Raw genomic sequence first — 18,939 nt, forward strand, 5'->3', positions numbered from 1 at the left:
TCTGCCAGTCTGGTCACACATTTCTGACTCTGCACTTAGAAAAATCCCGCTGTATTTCCTCAGTGTCCAATATTCCTCCTGGGAAAGTCAGTCAACAAAGAGCTTTGATGGGAGCTGGAAGAGATGTTTGTTTTGGGCTCCTGTAGCCCTCTGCCCGTGGATTTTATCCTGCAGCATTGAGATCTTTGCCTTCTCACTGTGTTCCATGCAGAAACAAGTTCCTTCTCCAAAGGTAGAACACAGAGGAGAGATCTTGTCTTATGAGCTCAGAGCAGAGTTTAATAGGAGCTATTTGCTCTCTCCACACATTTGCCTTACCTTTCAGCTTCTCTTCAGTGTCACTGTCTGATTCACTGTTTTCATCTGTAACTAGAAAAAAAAAAAAAAAGAAAGAAAGGGGAAGATGAATTAAGGAAAGCCTATTTATAGATGTGCATTTTTTATTCCTGGCATGAGAAAGCTGGGCCTGGCAACTTCAGGGGGAAGCAGTTTAGGTCCCAAGGGCCTTGTTCTTTTCAATGATGCACATAACCACAGATATTCAGCTTACCAACACTGGTATCTTCCCATTCATTCAGGAAAAAAAAAAAACCACCCAAACCAGCAACAACAGCAAAATCAATTGTGCACAGCCAGAAGAGTTGCATAAAGAATAAAATGCCAGAACAGTATTTTACCCAAGTTTGTATAAGCACAATACCAAAGCAAAATACTCATTAATATGCAGTAGTTTCTGGGACATGTGGTAAAACCAAGAAAAGAAAGAAAGAAACAAACAAAATCATCAGACTAAATCAGATTCAAGGTCTATATGGTCCAATGATCTGTTTCTCTGAATGATGCTATAGGGAGGGGTATAAAAAGTCTGGGATGCTTCCCCTGAAAGTTCTATAAACCCACTCATCCACCCTGTGGCTGTCTATGCTTTATGAAATAGGATAAACAGTAACAAATAATTTGGGAAACAAATAGAGGTAGTCATCTTCTGCTGGAAATTAAAGTGTTTTGGAACAAAAATCCTGGGTTGGAAAGACAGTTTTTACAGAGATTAGATGCTTAAATGTAATTGCTCTGAAGTGTCTGAATGCCTTGGGCAAGTTGTTAATTGACAGTAGGAGGCTGAAAGTCTCAATCCTGCTATGATGGAGATGGTCCTACAGTTAGTTGCAGAAACCCTGATTCACAACTGAGGCTATTTGTTTATTGGGATGGTGAAAGAACCAGGGCTGTTCCAAAATCTCTTGTCTTCCATTGGGCAGTTCACTGAAGTGACACATTCCCACAGAATATTTTGATCTCAACAAATCAGAGTTTTTGGACAGAACATTCCTCTCCACAGTTTCCAGCAAGTTCCAAAAATAAACTTCAAAAAGAGGGGACATGTTTGGGGTGACCTATAAGGTTATCATGCAAAGCATGAACTGAAAACGAAGCAAGAAAAGCAGAAAACTTCAATTTTAACCAAAGTTGTTTGGGCAGAGGAACAGCCCTTATCTTACAAAAAAAAAAGAGTGGAAACCCCAACTCAGCCTTAGTCTGGACTGGAAGAAGTGCTACAAAGTGTCACATAAACAACTAAGGCAGTCTAAAGTCCGTGGCAGATCCTCAGAAAGTGTTAGATATATGATGATTTGAAGCTCACTTACCTTTCCCTGAATTGCTCTCTGTAGACTGTGACAGTCTCTTGACACGTTTCTTTCCCCTCCGAGCCTCGTAAATGGCATTGATTTTCAACACTAGCTGCTCAGCAAACACACAAACAAACAAGGTTAATTTCTTCCCCAGGCAAAAAACTGAGTTAGAATTTAGAGCAAAACATTCTTTATTCCAATCTTGGCCATACTAAAACTTTTCCCTTGATGGTGCAGGAGGCACAATTCCCAGGATCTACGCTGTACTGCCTGTGGCCACACTCACTCTGGTCCAGCAGAGCCCAGGGTAACAAACCCTGATCAAAGGCCCCACCTTAATGCACTTCCACAGATGTATTGGCTACACAGAGTCTATCTCTCCATACCATGATCCATGCTCCAGGGAGCACCAGAGGGTCCCTTGGCAACGTGTCCTGGTCTGCAGGTTTGGAAGCAGAAAACTGGCTGGAGGATAACTGAAGAAATTGAGAAGGGTGGAGGCCAGTGATACTGAAATATTTTACATCAGTGGTTTCCTTTACAAATCCTGTAACCCCTGTGGTCCCAGCTGACTAAGAGAGAGAACATTGCAGTGCTGGGCAGAGCTGGGCTTAGTGGCTCATTCAGTGCCTCTGGTCTCCCTGTCCATTGCTGCAGGGCAGGGGAATTGCAGCAGAGCCATGCCAGGCTTCCTGCCCGAGCAGATCTGCTCCTTCTCAGGGTCCCAGGTAGGATATGGACACAGCATTCCGATTTATTCCATAAATAACTGAAATGTGGAATCTGAATTTATTAATTTCCACACACCTGGTGAGCTCAAGGTAAGACAGGCCCACCACCTACTTGGTCAGGCAATTCTGAACACAAATATTTAAGTGGGAGGCAGGATGCTGTGATGTGGAAGTGCAGCCTTTACCCAGATGCCCAGCTCAAGCCTCAGGTGATGCTGCCCTTGACACAGCAAACCTCAGTTCTGGGCTGGCCCTGCAAGGCTGCTCAGTGGTACTGTGGGGTAAATAAATACTTGGAATCCTCTCTTCAATTGATATAAAAGTATGTGTGAACACACTGACAGAGCTCAAGCCATGTACAGATGTGAAGACATACTGGGAAAGAAACCCTAAACATTTTCAGTCTTTGGCTTACTCCTGAAAGGCTGAGGCACACAGAGAGGGCATTCAAAAATCAGATATGCAAACATGAACACAGATCTGGCAACCTGGAAACAAAGAAGATACACAAATACATCCCTTTTTCCCCAAATGCAAACTGTGAGTTTGGAAAAAAATCACCACAGACTGTCCCTGGTTGCCTCTGCTTGTCCTGCAAAGACCAGGATAAGCAACTGTGTTTTTTATAGCTTTGTTTTTGAAACATTCAATAGATAGACTGCTGCCAAACCTCATTTGGACGAAATAAACATCCTGCCAGATCTGAAAGAAAATAAAATTAATATGGAGTAGTGTTGTATCCAAGTAAGAAATAGGAAATGTTGCTGCAGAAAATGTTCATAACTGCAGACAAGTCCTTTTGTCACCCAATTGTCATTATGTTCATTGCTCATCTACAGTCACACCTTAAATTATAAACAGCCAGTACATCAATCAGAAGGAGCAAAAAAAACCAGATTTCCAGGAGGAAACAAACACACAACACACAGACAATTTCTGACTGTCCCATCCAAGAAGCACAGAAGGAAGTATGATGGGTACATCTTCTGCAAAATGTGACCTGCTTTTTTCCCCTCTGACATACTTCAATTTCTATCCCAAAATTACAATGATTTTTTTTTTTGATTATTATGAAATCTCAGATGGAAAAAAACTTCTTTAAAAGGACATGTTTGTGTGCCTTCTCCTTCAGGCAGAAAGGGGGTTAAACACAAGTCAAGTCAACAGCCAGGACAGCAGCTAACTTGCAGGGATGCCACACACTGGAAACTGAAGAAAACCTGGTCTCACACTCACATTTCTGCTTGGAAGAAGCCAAACAAAAAAGGCAAAGCCCTAGATTTACCTTGGGAATCTTCCTTCTCCTCTTGCCATTCTGAGAGTCTCCCAAGGAGAAGAAGGTGTCATCGGGACTGCTGGGGGTTGAGGGAGGGCTGACTTTGGATGGTGACCCAATCCCGTCCCGGCTCAGTTTCCGTATGTCTGGCAGCTTGAAACTCCGCCGCTCTGAGTTTTGCCGGAAAAACATGGGTTTGGAAAGCAACTGGAAATGGAGGAGAAGGAATGAATGACCACCAGAACCTCGTGTATCTTTACTCCATTGCTTGCACTGTCATATCAGTAAATCCAGTGGGGCAGCCACAGCACTCAGTAGTCAAAACAGCCTGAGAGTGCCCATGGATTTCTGCACATGCAAGAAACCCATCCAGCTGCCAGGCTACATCTTGGCCAGCAATTTAACCACCCCATTTTCATTCCAGAACAGAACACAAGCTCAGGGGTTGGGCAAGAAGTCCTTGCTCCAGTGTGAAAAAAAAAAAAAATCTCCCAGGATTTGGGTAATCCAGAGGCTGGGATTGTAAACAGGACAAGACTAACCAACCAACCACAGGCATTTGGGATAAGGATCAGCTAGCCAGGAGGAACAGAGAAGCAGTGAGAGCAGGCAAAAAGCACTGTCAGTATGGCTGCCTTTGACAGGAGCCAGAATCAGATATTTCAAAGGGTACAATTGATGCTGTTAGACAATTACTGAGACTGCTTTCCTCCTAAACTCATTAGCAAATTTGGTGGGAGTACAACAGAAGATGTTTAAGTAGCAGAGTAAATCTCCTAAAGTCTCTGACCAAAAATAGCATCAGAGAAGTAGAAAGCTAAGCTCCAGATAAAGAGGGGCAAACCACTTCTCACCAGAAAAATGCTCAATAAGAACACTTTTTATCTTCTCCTACAGAACTTCCCAGTAGTTATGACAAGGTAAATTGCACCTTTTGTGGGAAAGTATCTGCACTGCCAGAAGATGTATCTGGCACAAAGAAGTGTGGGGGAGAGTTATCCAGCCTAGTTCTGAGCAATTCACAGCAGCACCACGACTGCAGCTGAGGCAGCACCACCATTTGCCTCCATCTACAGACATACTCAGCAGTTATTAGTCACACCAATTAATCCACTCAGTTAAGCTCAGGTGTCTCTTGATTTGGCAGAAGATGCTCAGGTCACAAAAACGTTTGCCACCTACAGACAAGTCGTGGAAAATGAGGCTGTAAGGAGTCTTTGCACTGAAGAATCTCATTCTGCACTAGGGATATGAGCTGCTACATTTATAGGAGTCCTGAAAGTGTCCAGACCCATTCCTCATCACTGCAGCCTGGCCAGGCTCTCCAGCAGGATGAATACTGCAGCTGCAAACCCATTAGCTGCCAAAAGAGCTGCAGCATTTCTTTTCTGACTGATGCAGATCAGGGCTTTTAGACACCAAAGCACAGTAGAGTAACATGACTCCTGTTCAGCTCTCCTTCTGGGAATAGTATCTCTAATGAAAGGCATCCCCGTGCAGCACTGCAGCCCCTTCCCATAGCACATGTGGGAAATCTGGGTGCATGGGTGACTGCAAATCTCTCTGAGGGAGATCAGCCTCATCCCAACACTCATACACATGGCACCTTGCTGCTCTAGGCCTAACTAGCAACAAGGAAAATGGATTGAGAACCACAGAACAATTTTCACTTTAAAGAGCTGAATTATCCAAAATCACCTCAGCTGCTGATTAAGTGGGTTGGAAAAGAGCAGCATGTCAAGGAATGCTGCACATACAACTTCTGAAAATGTTGAATAACAGCTCTAATAATAGTTGTTACTTGGAAAGCATGAGAAAACCCTTTGGCTAGGAAAGTTGTGTTTAGATCCTGCTATCCACTCTGGACCCATCTATTGCCAAGATGACTTTGGCTGTCATGCTGTCCCTGCTGTCCTAGGCTTGGATTATCTAAACAGGCACCATGAATCAAGCAAAGAAGCTTGGGAGGCTGAGAGAGAAGGACCTTGGTAAACCCTGAGCTCTCTCCAGTCAAAGTTTTACCTCTTCTTTTGGTTCCATGGACAAGGAGGAAAAAGGCACCAAGCTGTGAGCTGGGCTGTGGTGGGGACACCCTTCTAGCACTGGCTCTCCACCCAGGGGACTGGCACTGCCTTATTACCAGCAAATTGTCTCATGGAGAGAGCAAAAAAGGCTCCTGGGGGGTGGGGGATGTGCTGCAGGGGAACCTGGGCACCAGCATGGGCAGACTGCACAGCCCACAGACACTGAGACAGGACTACTGCAGGCCTTGATTACCCAAATACTTCCATGCCCTCTTTGAGGGGAGAAAGATCTTCCCACACCACCAGGGAAGGCAATCCTGAAGTGAAAAAAAAAGTGAAAGCAAACAAAACATTTATGTAAGGGAATGCTGGTTTGTTTTTTACCTCACTGAAGGACAGTAAATCCCCTCTTATCACAATGTACTCTGTGGCAAAAGACATAAAGGAAAAATCCCTAACATGATGAAGGTATCCACTTTTTCCACACAGGACCTGGATTTCACCCAAAAACTTTCTGGAGAAGAAGAGGTGGCCACTTGACTCACAGTACCTTTGTGGGAGTCCCAGGTACAGAAGAGGTGGGGGATGCTGGGAAGGTCAGGACACATTTCTTCCCCAAACAGCGGCTGTTGGTCTCAATGTCTTCATAAGGGTTTTCCTTTGATGGTGGATCTGCAGCAAAAAGCCAAAAGCAAAAGATTCTAAGAGCAGAAAATTTCTGAGGTTTGCCATAAAAATCTGTTTAGGGATCCGCCGGTCTTCTCCCACCTCCCACATCAGACATAAAGACCTGTTCTCAAGCATTCCTGCAATTGCTTCATTCTCTCCATAGTCCTAGAAGTCCAGCTGCTTGCTGGACAGTGTCCAAACCCTGACACAGACAGATGCAGTCCTAGAAACATATCACAGATACTACAGATGAAAAAGACCCTGTGAGCCCTCAAGTTCATTTTCCTGCATCCAGAAGAGCTGTGATGTTCTCATGCACATTGTAGTTCATAACTACATTTCCTTCTTTCCAGTCCTCTGCTTGGAGTTGCTCAATGAAACTGTGAGTTGAAGCCTGGCATGAAGGTCCTCTCTCTGTTTAAGTTCCACATTTAGGGGGATGACATCTGGTCATCAGCTACTTGGGGCTGAAGTGATGCCCTGCTCTCAGGCTGACTGCAGAAAGGTTTAATCCACACTCTGGACATGGATATCTATCACACAATCCATTCAAATACCAATCATGGAGACCTCAGTCTCACACTCTGTACTCTAGAAAGAGGGAAGGATTAAGCCACTCAAAGTTAGGATGCTCTTCCCCTGAAGAAAGATGGGGGGAGGGCATGTGGAACACAACACACACCTCTGAAGTAGATGTAGGTTCCTTTCTTCCCAGTAATTCTGGAGATGAGACACACAGCTAATTTGAGTTTTAAACACCCAAAATCATATGTAATGAATTTCTTGTATCCCACTCTTCAGCAGTACTTAGGAATACAAGCCTAAGTGTGTCCACAAAGAGCGCAGCTCTGACAAAGCAGGTTGTGACATCTCCACCCAGGCATCTAAGAAACCACTGACAAAGGCTTAGCCCAAGCATCTGCACAGGCAAATGATATGTTATGAGCCTTGTCTCTTCACTGCCCTCATTTCATGCCATATCCCAGTGGAGAGCTGGGACTCAAAGTAACTGCCTTTCTCTTACTGTCACATAATGCTTGGCTGAGCGTAAGGACTGAAGCCAGGGGTGCTGCAAGCCTCTGCAGCAGGACCAGTAATGGCTGTGGGATCCCACCTGCCTGCCCAGCTGGGGCAGGAGTGCAGCTGAACTCTTCAGACAAGGACAGAAACCCAAGCCTTTCCCAGCACTGTCCTCTCCAGTAGCTGGTGACACCCAGTGCTCCAGCAGGGAATCCAAATTCACCATGGAGAAGGCAAGTGAGTGTGACACCAGCAAAGCAAAGCTGCACTAACACTTGGTCAGCAAACATTCTGCTGTCCCTGAAACTGGCTCCACTTTCTAATTTCAATGGCCTCTTTCAGTATTGAAAATATACTTCAGCTGTTATGCAACTGGGAAAACTGGAGAAAAAAAAAGAATAAACTTGGATTCTGTCACCTGTCCCATCCTCAAACTGCTAAAAAAGTCAAATTAGCTTCAGTCTAGAAGAAAGAACACCATTTCCCTCTTTTTCACAAATAAACCTTGTCATCCATTGCCCAGCTTCCAATATGCCAGGTAAGCAATGGTGAACAGGGGAAAAGAGGGTGCATGAAGGAAATTTGTGTGACTCCCTGGGAATTGGAACCATTATCCCACCAGCAGCTGAACCCCCCCAAGTCACACACGTGAGTGTTTGTATGTGTGTGCTTGCAGGTCCTGATGGGCACATGTGATTGTCTGTGGGCCAGCAGCAGTGTCCTCTGGCTGAAGTCTTGCTTCCCCCTCCACTGCTGAGGTTTTCACATTATATTTGTCTTGTGGATTAAACTTGTCTGTGGTCTTGTGAAAAACAAAACTGCAGCTCTTTATTTTGAGTTATCCCTGTCCACCCCTTTCCCCAAGCTTCCATGGTAACACCACCAGGAATCCAGAAATCAATTAAAGATCACTGACTCCAGGCACAGCCTTAACACGCAGCAAGAAAACAAAAAACAAACATGCTCTATTAGCTGACAATTACCTATAACTTTGTTTTCTTCTAATCTTTGCAAGTAAAAGCTGGAGGGGAGAGGAACTTCAGGCTGATATTTGAGTTCCCTGCACACTTGGGACATGGGGGTGTGCTTGTGTTTGAATAGATGGATTTGCCTTCACAGCCACTCTGTAATGCTATCCATGTTATTCCAGCTGACAAGGTGACCCTTACTCAGTGGTTTCTGAGACCTCCCATCATGCCCCAACACAAAAACCCCACAGCAGCTGCTTAGACACTCCCTGTTCCTTTGGCCCCCCAAGTGAAAAGAAAAAAAGCAAACACAAGGCCCTTAGCTCCACAAATGAGGCCGACAGCTTCAAAAATGTCAGAAAGGGTGGATTAGAATTCCCTTGTCTGCCATCAGCCCCAAAGGAACATGATTCCTTTAAGAGTCCTTTCTCATTAAGTATGATCAGATTTTATTCATATCAAAAGAATAATGCCTGGCCTGCTCCTGAGAAAGTGCAGCTCCTCCTATGCTGAACAACACAGAGCACCTCTGTAGGATTACAGCAGCATGGCACTGAGGCAGCTATTCCCTTCCTAATCTGCTGACCTCTGCCAAGAGATTTATGCAGAACCAGCCTACAGCTACTAAAACTAATTAAGGCATTTTCAAGGTGGACACTTCTATGTTCCATCAAAGGCCACCTAGCTCAAAAGATTAAAAAACACTATATAAATGGAGAGGGTTGCAGGAAATAGTCTTCAAAATGGTATTGATCTGACACTGAAGCTAGAGAACTAAATAAAACTCAATTTCAAAGAATGTGGGACCCAGTTTCTTAATTGTAATGGTACCTGGAGCCATACACAATCGTGTTCCTGAGCTGTGGAACTGAGTTCAAGGCTATGTTTTCAGACTGTTCACATTATCTCAGCAGTGACAAAATCACCACAATGGGCAGATCAGAGCTGTGAGAAGTAATCCACAGGACAAAAGGAAGGCAGAGAAGATATGCCAGCAAAAAATAAAAGCTGCCTCCCATATGCCTCAGGTTTATCTTTGAAGCTGATGAGCTTTGAAGTACCTCGTCCATTTTTTCTTATTACTTCCCAATAATACGCGCCAAATGTGTCCTGGTTTACATTTGGATAATAAACACACTTTATTCAGCACCTCTGCCTGTTGACCATGAGCCCCTGCTACTCAGGACTAGCAGCCAGCTCCCTCCCCTGCACAGGGTTCCTACCCAGGATGTCTTCATAGACGTTCTCCTCAGATAAAGTGCGTGTGAGGGCCAGCTTTGTCTGCGCGTACCAATCCACGCGGCCGTGCTCGGATGACGACTGCAGCAAGTCTTCAAACTCATACGATTTCCTGCACCACGGAGACGGGGAGGAGGAGCAGAGAGAAGAGTGAGGCAGTTAACCAGCATTTATAACCAAGTTACAGCTAATTCACTTCTCCAATGCGCAACACAGCTGGCAAAATAAATTACTGAGAAGGTTTCGCTGCCTCATCCCATATAAAGCATGAAAATGCAATACTGAGATTGGCTGTTTTTATCAGCAAATAAAGGCATTTGGGGGTGCCATAGATAATCTGGGTTGTTATGGCAATAGCACACTGTGAAGATGCAAGTGTGAAATGGCACATCCTGGAACACTGCACAGAACCTTAGGACATGAGAGCTCCCATTTACAGCACAGATCTCACCCATGAAAAGTGCAAGAGGGCCCCAAAATCAGCTCTCTGATCAGCAGAGAAAACCAAAACTTGCTTGCAGAATGGTAGGAAGGGTAAAACTGTGCCCTTCATGAGAAAATCTAGCAAGTTTTGATTTCCTTTCTGCAACAGAGCCAAAAACCTTTAAGTGACAATTTATCCGTATATTTTATATTCCCCACCCCAAAAAAAATGTGACAATCTGACAATCACGTGGGAGGGGATAAAAGGCAAGCAAACACTCCAGAAGAATACATACACATCAGATTCACTGAGGTTTACTATGGACAGTGAAAATGCTCCAGTAGTGACTAGAGAGTATCATTCCAAACACTGTTCCAGACCAGCTGTGGTCATTTTGTAATTAGGTAGAGTTTCTCCTAAGAAAACCAAAACAAAACCTCAAATGCCTCAATTTTGGGCTTGAAGGTTAAGCCATGTAATACAGTGACCTTAAATCTGCCATGACTTATCCCTCCACAGTCACCCTGTGGAGTAGTGCTGGCCACTCCTACATTCTTGGAGACATGACTGAGTGCTGATTATGCTAGAGATTCTGAGCAAAAAGGGAAGATTTGTCTCTCTCAGAGAGAGATGGGAAGGTGGGACTCTACCATGAAGACCCAACAGCTTCATGAAAAACAGCCCCAATACCTGTGGTCAGCGTTGTTCTTGTGCTTCCCGCTCCAGAGCCTCCTGCTGACAGCTGATGGCGGAGGAGAGGAGGGCAGAGGAGGGGGAGGAATGGATGGCAGAGGGGGTAAGTTTCTTTTATTCCTAACTGCGGGCACCCAGTCCTCTTCCCCCTCATGTTTGAAAGTCCGCCGAGGCTTGGGCAGTGGGTTGATGAAGGGCTTCTTCTCTGGCACTCCCGGCTCTGTGTACACATTCTCCACCGTGCAGTGCTTGGATTTCACATGAGACGTTCTAATCTCTTCTAGAGTCCCAAAAATTGGCTCACTGATTTCAGAGTCCACGCCAAGAAGCCTTTTGTTGAGCTCAGCCCCACATACGCCCTCATGGCCCTCGGGAGCAGTGTGCCCTTGTGCAGCCTTCTCCTGCAAGCACTGTGGGGAATAGTAAGTACCAGGCAACTGCGGCTGCAGCTCTGCTGAGCCATCCTTCAAAGCCTGCTCTAGCTTCTTGACCTGACTAAGCACTGAAAGGTTCTCCTTCTGGATGTCCCACTTCCCACCTTTCACTTCCTTGCATTTTCCAGGGCTGAACTCCATTTCATCATCCTTCTGCGCTTCCCCTTTTCGCTCTGCTGCTTGCCCTGTGCCTTTCTGAGTTCCTGCCTTCCGCTCATTCTCTTTGCCTGCCCCTTTGCACTCCAGTTCCCAGCTCTGAAGTCTCTTGGTCTCTGCTTTCCGAGTTACCACTGCTTCCCCACTCATCTTCTCAGTTACACAAGGCATCCTGTGCTCTTCTTTAACTCCTGGCTCCTCCTCTCTGCGAGGAGCAGACTGCGTTTCCTTTTTCCCTTCCCATTCTGAAATTTTGTCCTTGATGCTGAAGGACTTATTTCTCAAGCCAATTTTTCCAGGTGACTGTATACTCTGAGTGCCTCCTATCTGTCTCCTGATGATTTTATTGTTTTCTTTGACATTCAGATCCACAGACGGGTCACTGATGATCATTTTAGGACTAAGCATGTTCTGCTGAAAGCAGTCGAGCCTTGGATCCAGCATCAAGTTCTCCAAGGCTCCCAGCGGGTTCTTCACCACAGAAGAAACTGGTTCAGCTTCAGGTGTTAAACCCAGGGCAACAGAGGAACCTTCAGAACATTTCTCACTCAAAAATCCACACAAAGGTTTTTCTAATTCCTTCACAGCTGCTGTATTGTTTTTATCTGCAACCTTGATCCTGAATACAAAGGTGAAAAGGAAAGAAACATTCACTGCCATTGCTCATCCTTGGTTTAGTTCATGAGCTCCTCAAACTTTACTCATAAAGTTGATGGCAGAGGATGCTCAAACCAAGCACTTGACATAGGCTTAGAGGGGACAATGCTCAGGGAAAGATCCTTCTAGCCAGAATATACTGCTCTTCTCTCGTTAAAACCAAGGCTGGAAACTGAGTCTTTTTCTGTGGAAGAAGTAGGCTGCAGGTAAGAGAGGTATTTTTTGTACATCAGACATGCTGATACCAATGAGAGCTTCACCAATGTGTGTGTGTGTGTGTGTGTGCAGAAGTGCAGCAGAGTTTTGGACACCAACAGGCATTAAGCAAACAAATGCAAAATGGACCACCTGCAAACAACAGCAAAATGACTGCTGTTACACAGAGGAGAAAGCAGCTGGCATTCCTGTAGTGTCTGCTCAGAGGATCTCTCTCAGTCCATCCTAATATTTCCCAAATGCATACTGATGCCCAAAGACTGCACTTTTACTATTCCATTTCTATGGGCTCTTCCATCCCAGTCTACATGCGCTCTTAGCCCCACCATGCACTCAGGCACTGTCCCACAGCACCCACAAACCAGATTCAACATTCTCAGATGAAACATCTTCACTGTTTGGGTCCAAAGTGCAACAAAAATTCCAAACATACTTAGTCTAGAGATTTCCAAGTGTGTGGTACCACGGTATCAATACTGTGATATTTTGTCAATATCCTGCTAAACAAGCAGATATTCCAACACAAAACATTTCTGAACTGAAGCACTAGGCCATGTCTTTGAGGTTTGCCTGGGCTTGGGAAAGAGTACCAAACAACAAAATGTAATTACTGGGATGCAAATCCATATAATTAGTCCCATTTAACCACAATCCCAACATTAAGATTCAACTTGGGAAATTGCCCCATTAATTTAAATGTGTCAGTTGTGTCTCTTCCAGAACTTTGCAGTCTGTAAGAGCATCTGTGGGGATACCCTGTGTGCTGCCAGGCCTGGAGCTTTGTCCTGGAGCTAAGCAGTGCTGGCAGCCATTGCAGACTCAGTTGTGGTGCACAGTGAGTCTGAGACAGGCTTCTGAGAAATGGGACCTGAGCCACACTTGTTCTTCCTCAGCCTCACAGATATTTAACTCCTGGCTGTGGCAGTGACATTGTGTTTTGGTTGAGAGCTGGTGCTGTGAACACCATGGTCTTTCCCAAGCTGGACATCACAGTGCCATGGTGGTTGGACCTCAGAGCAGAAGCCACCCTGCTATGGGTGGGGATGGTGGGGCTCTGCTGAGGAGTCTCCAGGTTTAAATACTTCAAGTGCAGGCAGGGCAAACATTGACAGAGATATCATCAGCACAAGTGGTCTTGCCTTGGGGCAGACCTTTTCCAGCATTGTGAGTCTGGAATATTAGAAGTTTGACTGGATGATTTAATACACAGAATCGCAAGATGGGACCTGTGGGGTGTGTTTTAATGTGGGAGGAGAGAGGGACAGTTCCTAGCAGAGAGAAGGTTTCATTCCTTTGGTTTTCTTTGTGCTGGGGATAATAAAACAAGCAAAGCACACTGGCAGTGGAACATGGGAAGCTCTCACCTCTCAACAGACTTGCAGACAGCACCCCCAGACTTGCTGCTCACATCGGCCGCCTTGCTTCCTGTCATCATGTCAGCACACAGCAGGGGAGCAGGTCACCTGCAGACAGACACAAGGAAGAAGCATTGCTCTCTGCTCAGCATCCTCCTCTTTTCCTTCTACACACACACACACACTTCTTGAAATCCAGGAGAGGAGCTGAAGCAAAACATGACAGCTGTCTGAAGACAGCCCAGGCTTCCTCCCCGAGAAGAGGGGTGACAGCAACACCTCTCAGAAGCCCAGTGAGGAGCTGACAGTTTTTGAGGGCAAAAATTGTCTTTGACTCAGCATCAATTGCTGCACCTTGAATTAAATATGGAGAACATTTCAACAAGGCTTTCATTGCTGTCAAAATCTCATCAGATTTAGACATTTTTTCCCCTCGCAGAAGACTAAATCAAAAACAATTTTATAACAACCTGTGTTAAGGCCACAAGTCTGAAGTGGCTGCTGGGCATACAACACTGTCACAACATTCAAAGCTTGGGATGAGAAAACATTTTAGCCTGAAGAGACACTTAACTGCAGGTCTTCTCTCTGGTGGGCCATGTTAGCCTGCTACTGATCTCATTTCAGAGGACAACTCCTTGTGGGAATAAGATAAATCATTCACAAAAATGAGTCATTCTGTTTGCCTCGTGATTTCTAGCACTCTTGGAATGACTGTCCCTCTCTTTGAGTGCCACTGCTACCCAGCCAATACAACAGACTCCACCTCCATTTTATTGTGCTGCAATGCTCTTTTTTGTTAAATAGAAAATAGAAGAATAACTCTGCAGCACCATCTCTGCTCACTTATCAGGATGGTCTGACTACTGTAAAGCACTGCAATGACAACAGGCTCACCATCTTGTAGGCAATACTTGGAAAAGTCTCTCAGATATCTCCACCAGCTGGTCTGCCAGAGGCTGCCCTGCCATGCCTGGCATTTGACAAGACCAAGTGCCTCTTGTCATTAAAAAAACATATAGCTCACCACACCAGAAACAGTAAGGAACAAAAGCTGTTCAAGCTTTTGGGCAGAGAAAGGAAAAGGGGGGTGGGGGTGGGAAATCAGTTTTGTTTGTTCACAGTTTTCTCTCCCTTCTTTTATTCCATACTGGCAATGTTCCTGAGGCGAGGAGTGAACTCTGGGTCAACTCAATGTGTACACACTCGGGGCAGCTCATTGCTAACCATTCAGCAGACTCTCTTTTCCCAGACAATAAACTGCCTTGGCTTCTCTCCCTCATTAGTAACTGGAACAAGCACCCACTTCACTTCTAGACACAGAGCAGCTTTGCAACACTGTCAAGAAAATTTACCAGCCCAAGAACCAAAATCTATTCATCCATCCCTTAACTGTTATGGATTGAAAATAATGAAAAACTAACCATACTCGTGGCCAAAGAATGACTCACCCAGGCAGCCAAAGCAGATTCCTGCAAAGCTGCAACAGAGTCTGCTCTGCACTTGGTTTACAACATCCCTAGAGCAGGGACAGTCTCTTCACTCAGCACTCATTCAGTGCCTTGCAGCTCCTCATCTCTGCCTTTAGCAGTGAGAAATACATTTCTTGTGTCCACACACACAGTCCCCATGGCCCTGCTGAAACACTGAACGCTCAATGGGGATGCACTCTTCTGTCTTCATGAGATTACTCAGTTTTCCCATCAGGAAACTCCATCTCTCGGCCTTTTCCAACAGCCTGCCTTGAAAATGAACATCTGGGTACCAGCAGATGTGTGCTGATGCTTGGCACGAGTCTCACGGGAAAGGAGCACCACGGCAAGCAGCAGGTGAGCATGACTTGGAACCAAGAGAGTTGTCTGTCCCTTCTAGGCACAAGTGTGGCTGGAGTAACCAAAGCAACACTCATGCTAGGCAGATTAAAGAGTGGTCCAGGAGTTTCCAAAGCTGTGACAACAGACAGCTACCTACTGACACCCCCACTGACAACACACCCTGCTGAGGGAGTGAAGTCATCCCTAGGAGATACATGGGGAGCTGTGCCTTCCCTCTGAGCAGCAGGGCACACATGGTGCCCTCAACATCACCTAGAGGATCCCTACAGCACGTTAGCTGGTTCTGCTCAAAAGAGTAAATATTTATCCAAACACGTCAAAAGACACATGAGGGAAAAAAGAGTCACCTCTGGAATAAAACAGTAGAAAATAAAAAGGTACCTCTGAATAAGCCCAACAATCAAATAATTTCCAGGGGCCAAGTACAAGCCCAGAAGAGCTTCAGAGGTGATATGATCATTTCTTCCAATAATAAGATCACTAGAAATAACTTGCATGCCTGACCCATAGGCATTGCCAACACCTGACCAGAGGGATTGTGATGGCAATAATGGCAAATTGCCTCCAGCAGACAGAGAATATCTACTTTTGTTTTCCAAGTTTTGGCTCCACAAGGCACACAGAGCTAACATGAATTCATTGTTAAGGGCAAAGGGGACTCTTGTCCCTCCTACTGCCCACATCTCTCCTACAATCAACTACACACTACCCTATGTGCTGGCTCAGGCCCTTTGGAGTATCTCTGTGACCTGCTACAGCTCACTGAGAGTTTCTGACAAAGCAGCACATAGAAGGGGCCCAATACAAACTCAGTCTCCGACAAGGGAGGTAATGAGATTCTGTGCACAGGAGGGGAAGGCAGAGGGCAGTGGGGAGAGAGCACAAAAGAGCGTGTGTAAGGCTGGGGAAGGGAGACCTGCCAGAGGATGAGAAGTGTTATCTGAAATGCTTTGCTTTCCTGCTTCATGAGCAATGTGACCAGGGCTCTACAAACTGCCTAAAGGAAAGAAGCAGGGCTGAGTTCCATAAGCAGGAGACCCGAGAAGGACATACACCACTCATCAAGCTGGTACTTCTTGACAGGTTGCTGCTTTCTCTAAAAACCACACAAGAACTTTCTACCAGCAATGGGAGGCACAGCCCCACAGAACCCGAGCCTGAGGCCGCTGCACCTGGCATGTAGATCCTGGAGCAGGACATCAAGGCCATGAAAGGGGAGAGAAGATACTGAGCCCCATTTGGAGAACCTTGTCACTGCAATTTATTCCCTGCCATTGTTTGGGGGAACAAAGCAGTCATCTGATAGTGTTTCAAAATTAAACTGGGAAAGGAAGGACAGGGGAGGAGGTGGGAGGAAAGAGGGAGAGGAGGAAGCTGTCAAACCTGTTGGCTGGACCCTGGGAAGGATGTGAAGTCTCCCAGCAGAAACCTCTCGGCGTATCTCCCACATGCACCCGGCCTCACAATTCCCAGGGCCATGTGATAGGGGCTTCCTGCTACCAAGTGAAGGGAGACCTAGCCCGACCTCTCTCTTCCAAACACAGTTCCTGCCTGCTTTGTGTTCGCAGAGAGGCGTTTGTTTACTGATCTATCATTGGCATGCAGGAAACAGCCTTGACATGAGCTGTAATCATCTGTCTCCAGCAATAGCTGTTTGGCTTTCTTCTAATTTAAGTTTTCCTCCCGCCCCCCTTCCCCATTGCCCTCTTCCCCACTTCCGATCCAAGTGCTTTTGGAGTACGCACATCTGGTTCAGGGCACGGGATACTATGAGATGTTTCCAGAGCAACCAGTGAATAAAAAAGAGGCACACTCCCACCCTCAAAGGGCAGAAAAGGCTTCCAGGGGAAGACCTCCAGGGAGAGGAAGACACCAGCTTTGCCCACTGCACTTGGTGCAGCCACCAGACAACGAGGAAAGCCAGGGGAGCACAAAGGCCCTGCAGTCCCTATGACTGGAAATGCACACAGCCAGCACACAGGTCACACGTGGGGGGGTTTGCCTCTGAGAAGGTCAGGCAGCAATGGCAGCAAACCTCCCAGGCCTCCCATCTTTGCAGTTTTGTCTGTGGGGAACAAACCAAGCACACCTCGAAGGTGGTTTGGGGATGAGTATTACACTTGCTGCACGCTGGAGGCCATATCTCAAGGTTTCCTTTGCTCTGTTTACTCTCAATCTCGCAAAAATTTCATCCATGTCCACAAGTAGATGCTAGCCACACTGCTGGTGCATATGAACAGCAAGGCTTCACAGCAACAAGAGCAACCTGCAGCTGGTCCAACTCTTCTCAAGAAGAAAAAAGGCCATGCTATGTTTCTCCTTGGTGCTCAAAACCCAAGTAACTCTGAGCAGCCAAAGCCTACAAGTCACGTATGCCTGCTCTGGTGCTTTACACAACAAAGGGTGCAGCACAAAGACGGCAAAAAGGAGGCAACAATATATAACATACATACACATATAAAGAACAGGAAGGATGCCAAGAAGACAAAACACTAACAGGAAAAACATGAGTAAGGGGAAACCAACAGTTAAAGCCTTCAAGGCTCCCTCCCCCAGCACTTGCTCTGTTTGGAGGCTGTTTTCCTTTGGGGGAAGAAGCAGGCATGAGGATGCGTGCCTGTGCTCACACACACAGCCCCAGCACCGGGCAGTGTCCACGTTCCCAGCACCAACACGCTGCCTTCCTGAGGCCACTGGCAGAGTGTAACCTCAGGGAGAGAGCTCCTGCTCAGCAGGGAGGACATGAGCCAAGCAGGGATGCAGCCAGAGCTGAGAAGGGCACCAGGAGCCAGGAGAGGCTCCCTTGGTGAAATAAGATGCTTACATCTTGTGCCTACTCGAGGTGCCCAACACCAACCCAGCAGTAATGCATGGATTTTCTCAAATTTGAGCCCTACAACCTGTGCCATGAGCCTTCCCCAGCTGACAGCCCAAACAGCTTCTCCTCAGACAACTTACACAAAGTCCACTTCTTCCCTCTCCTGGCCAGACCTGTAGATGGGTCACCTCCACAGCAGCAGGGCTTCTCAGAAAGGATCAGTCAGTTCACTCGCAAGGAAAAACCTTTTTACAAGAGGGTGACTAAGACCAGAGGGATGGTGGAGGCTCTGCCCTTAGAGATACCCAGTACCCAACTGGGTAACATCCTGAACAGGCTTCTTGCTCTACAAGACCACACTCTGAGCATGGGGCTGTATTTGCCACCTCCAGAGGTGCCTTCCCACCTCAGCTACTCTGCCACCCTGTGCTGGGCACAGTCAGTTTAGGGCAAGGTGACCTCTTTGCAGACACTGATTGTCCTGGCTACATGAATCTCGTGTAGACTGAAGACACCAACAGCAGGATTGCTCAGCTCATCACACTCGTAATGGGATCCTAATTGTACATAATTCCAGATAATCAGGGCCAACTCATAAAGAGAAAAAAGCAGGATAAAATTATGCAAAGTGTATTGATAAAGGACCAACAACAGGGAAGTAACATGCTCCTACAGCATCTTTTAGAGCCAGATCCCACACAGCCTCCTGCTCCCCTCACCCCACTCTGTCCCAACTTTTCCCTTTGATCTATCCTATCTTACACCACAGGGCTTACCAGGGGGGTCAGGAGGA

At 46.2% G+C, this 18,939-nt stretch overlaps 1 protein-coding gene across 1 annotated transcript in view; it reads right to left on the minus strand.

The window, feature by feature from the left end:
• The window catches only part of DENND2A (DENN domain containing 2A), a 56,897-nt gene that overhangs the window by 21,000 nt on the left and 16,958 nt on the right, over positions 1–18,939 (minus strand). Inside the window, exons 2-8 of the mRNA XM_021552024.1 lie at positions 13,503–13,601; positions 10,673–11,884; positions 9,543–9,670; positions 6,213–6,334; positions 3,648–3,845; positions 1,647–1,740; positions 319–369 (exon numbers count right to left, since the gene is read on the minus strand). Of these exons, the coding sequence (XP_021407699.1) occupies positions 319–369; positions 1,647–1,740; positions 3,648–3,845; positions 6,213–6,334; positions 9,543–9,670; positions 10,673–11,884; positions 13,503–13,573 (1,876 nt within the window). The 5' untranslated portion in view covers positions 13,574–13,601. The remainder of the gene's footprint in view (positions 1–318; positions 370–1,646; positions 1,741–3,647; positions 3,846–6,212; positions 6,335–9,542; positions 9,671–10,672; positions 11,885–13,502; positions 13,602–18,939) is intronic.

This window comes from Lonchura striata, chromosome 5 (genome assembly GCF_046129695.1).
Source record: "Lonchura striata isolate bLonStr1 chromosome 5, bLonStr1.mat, whole genome shotgun sequence".
Classification (NCBI taxonomy): domain Eukaryota; kingdom Metazoa; phylum Chordata; class Aves; order Passeriformes; family Estrildidae; genus Lonchura; species Lonchura striata.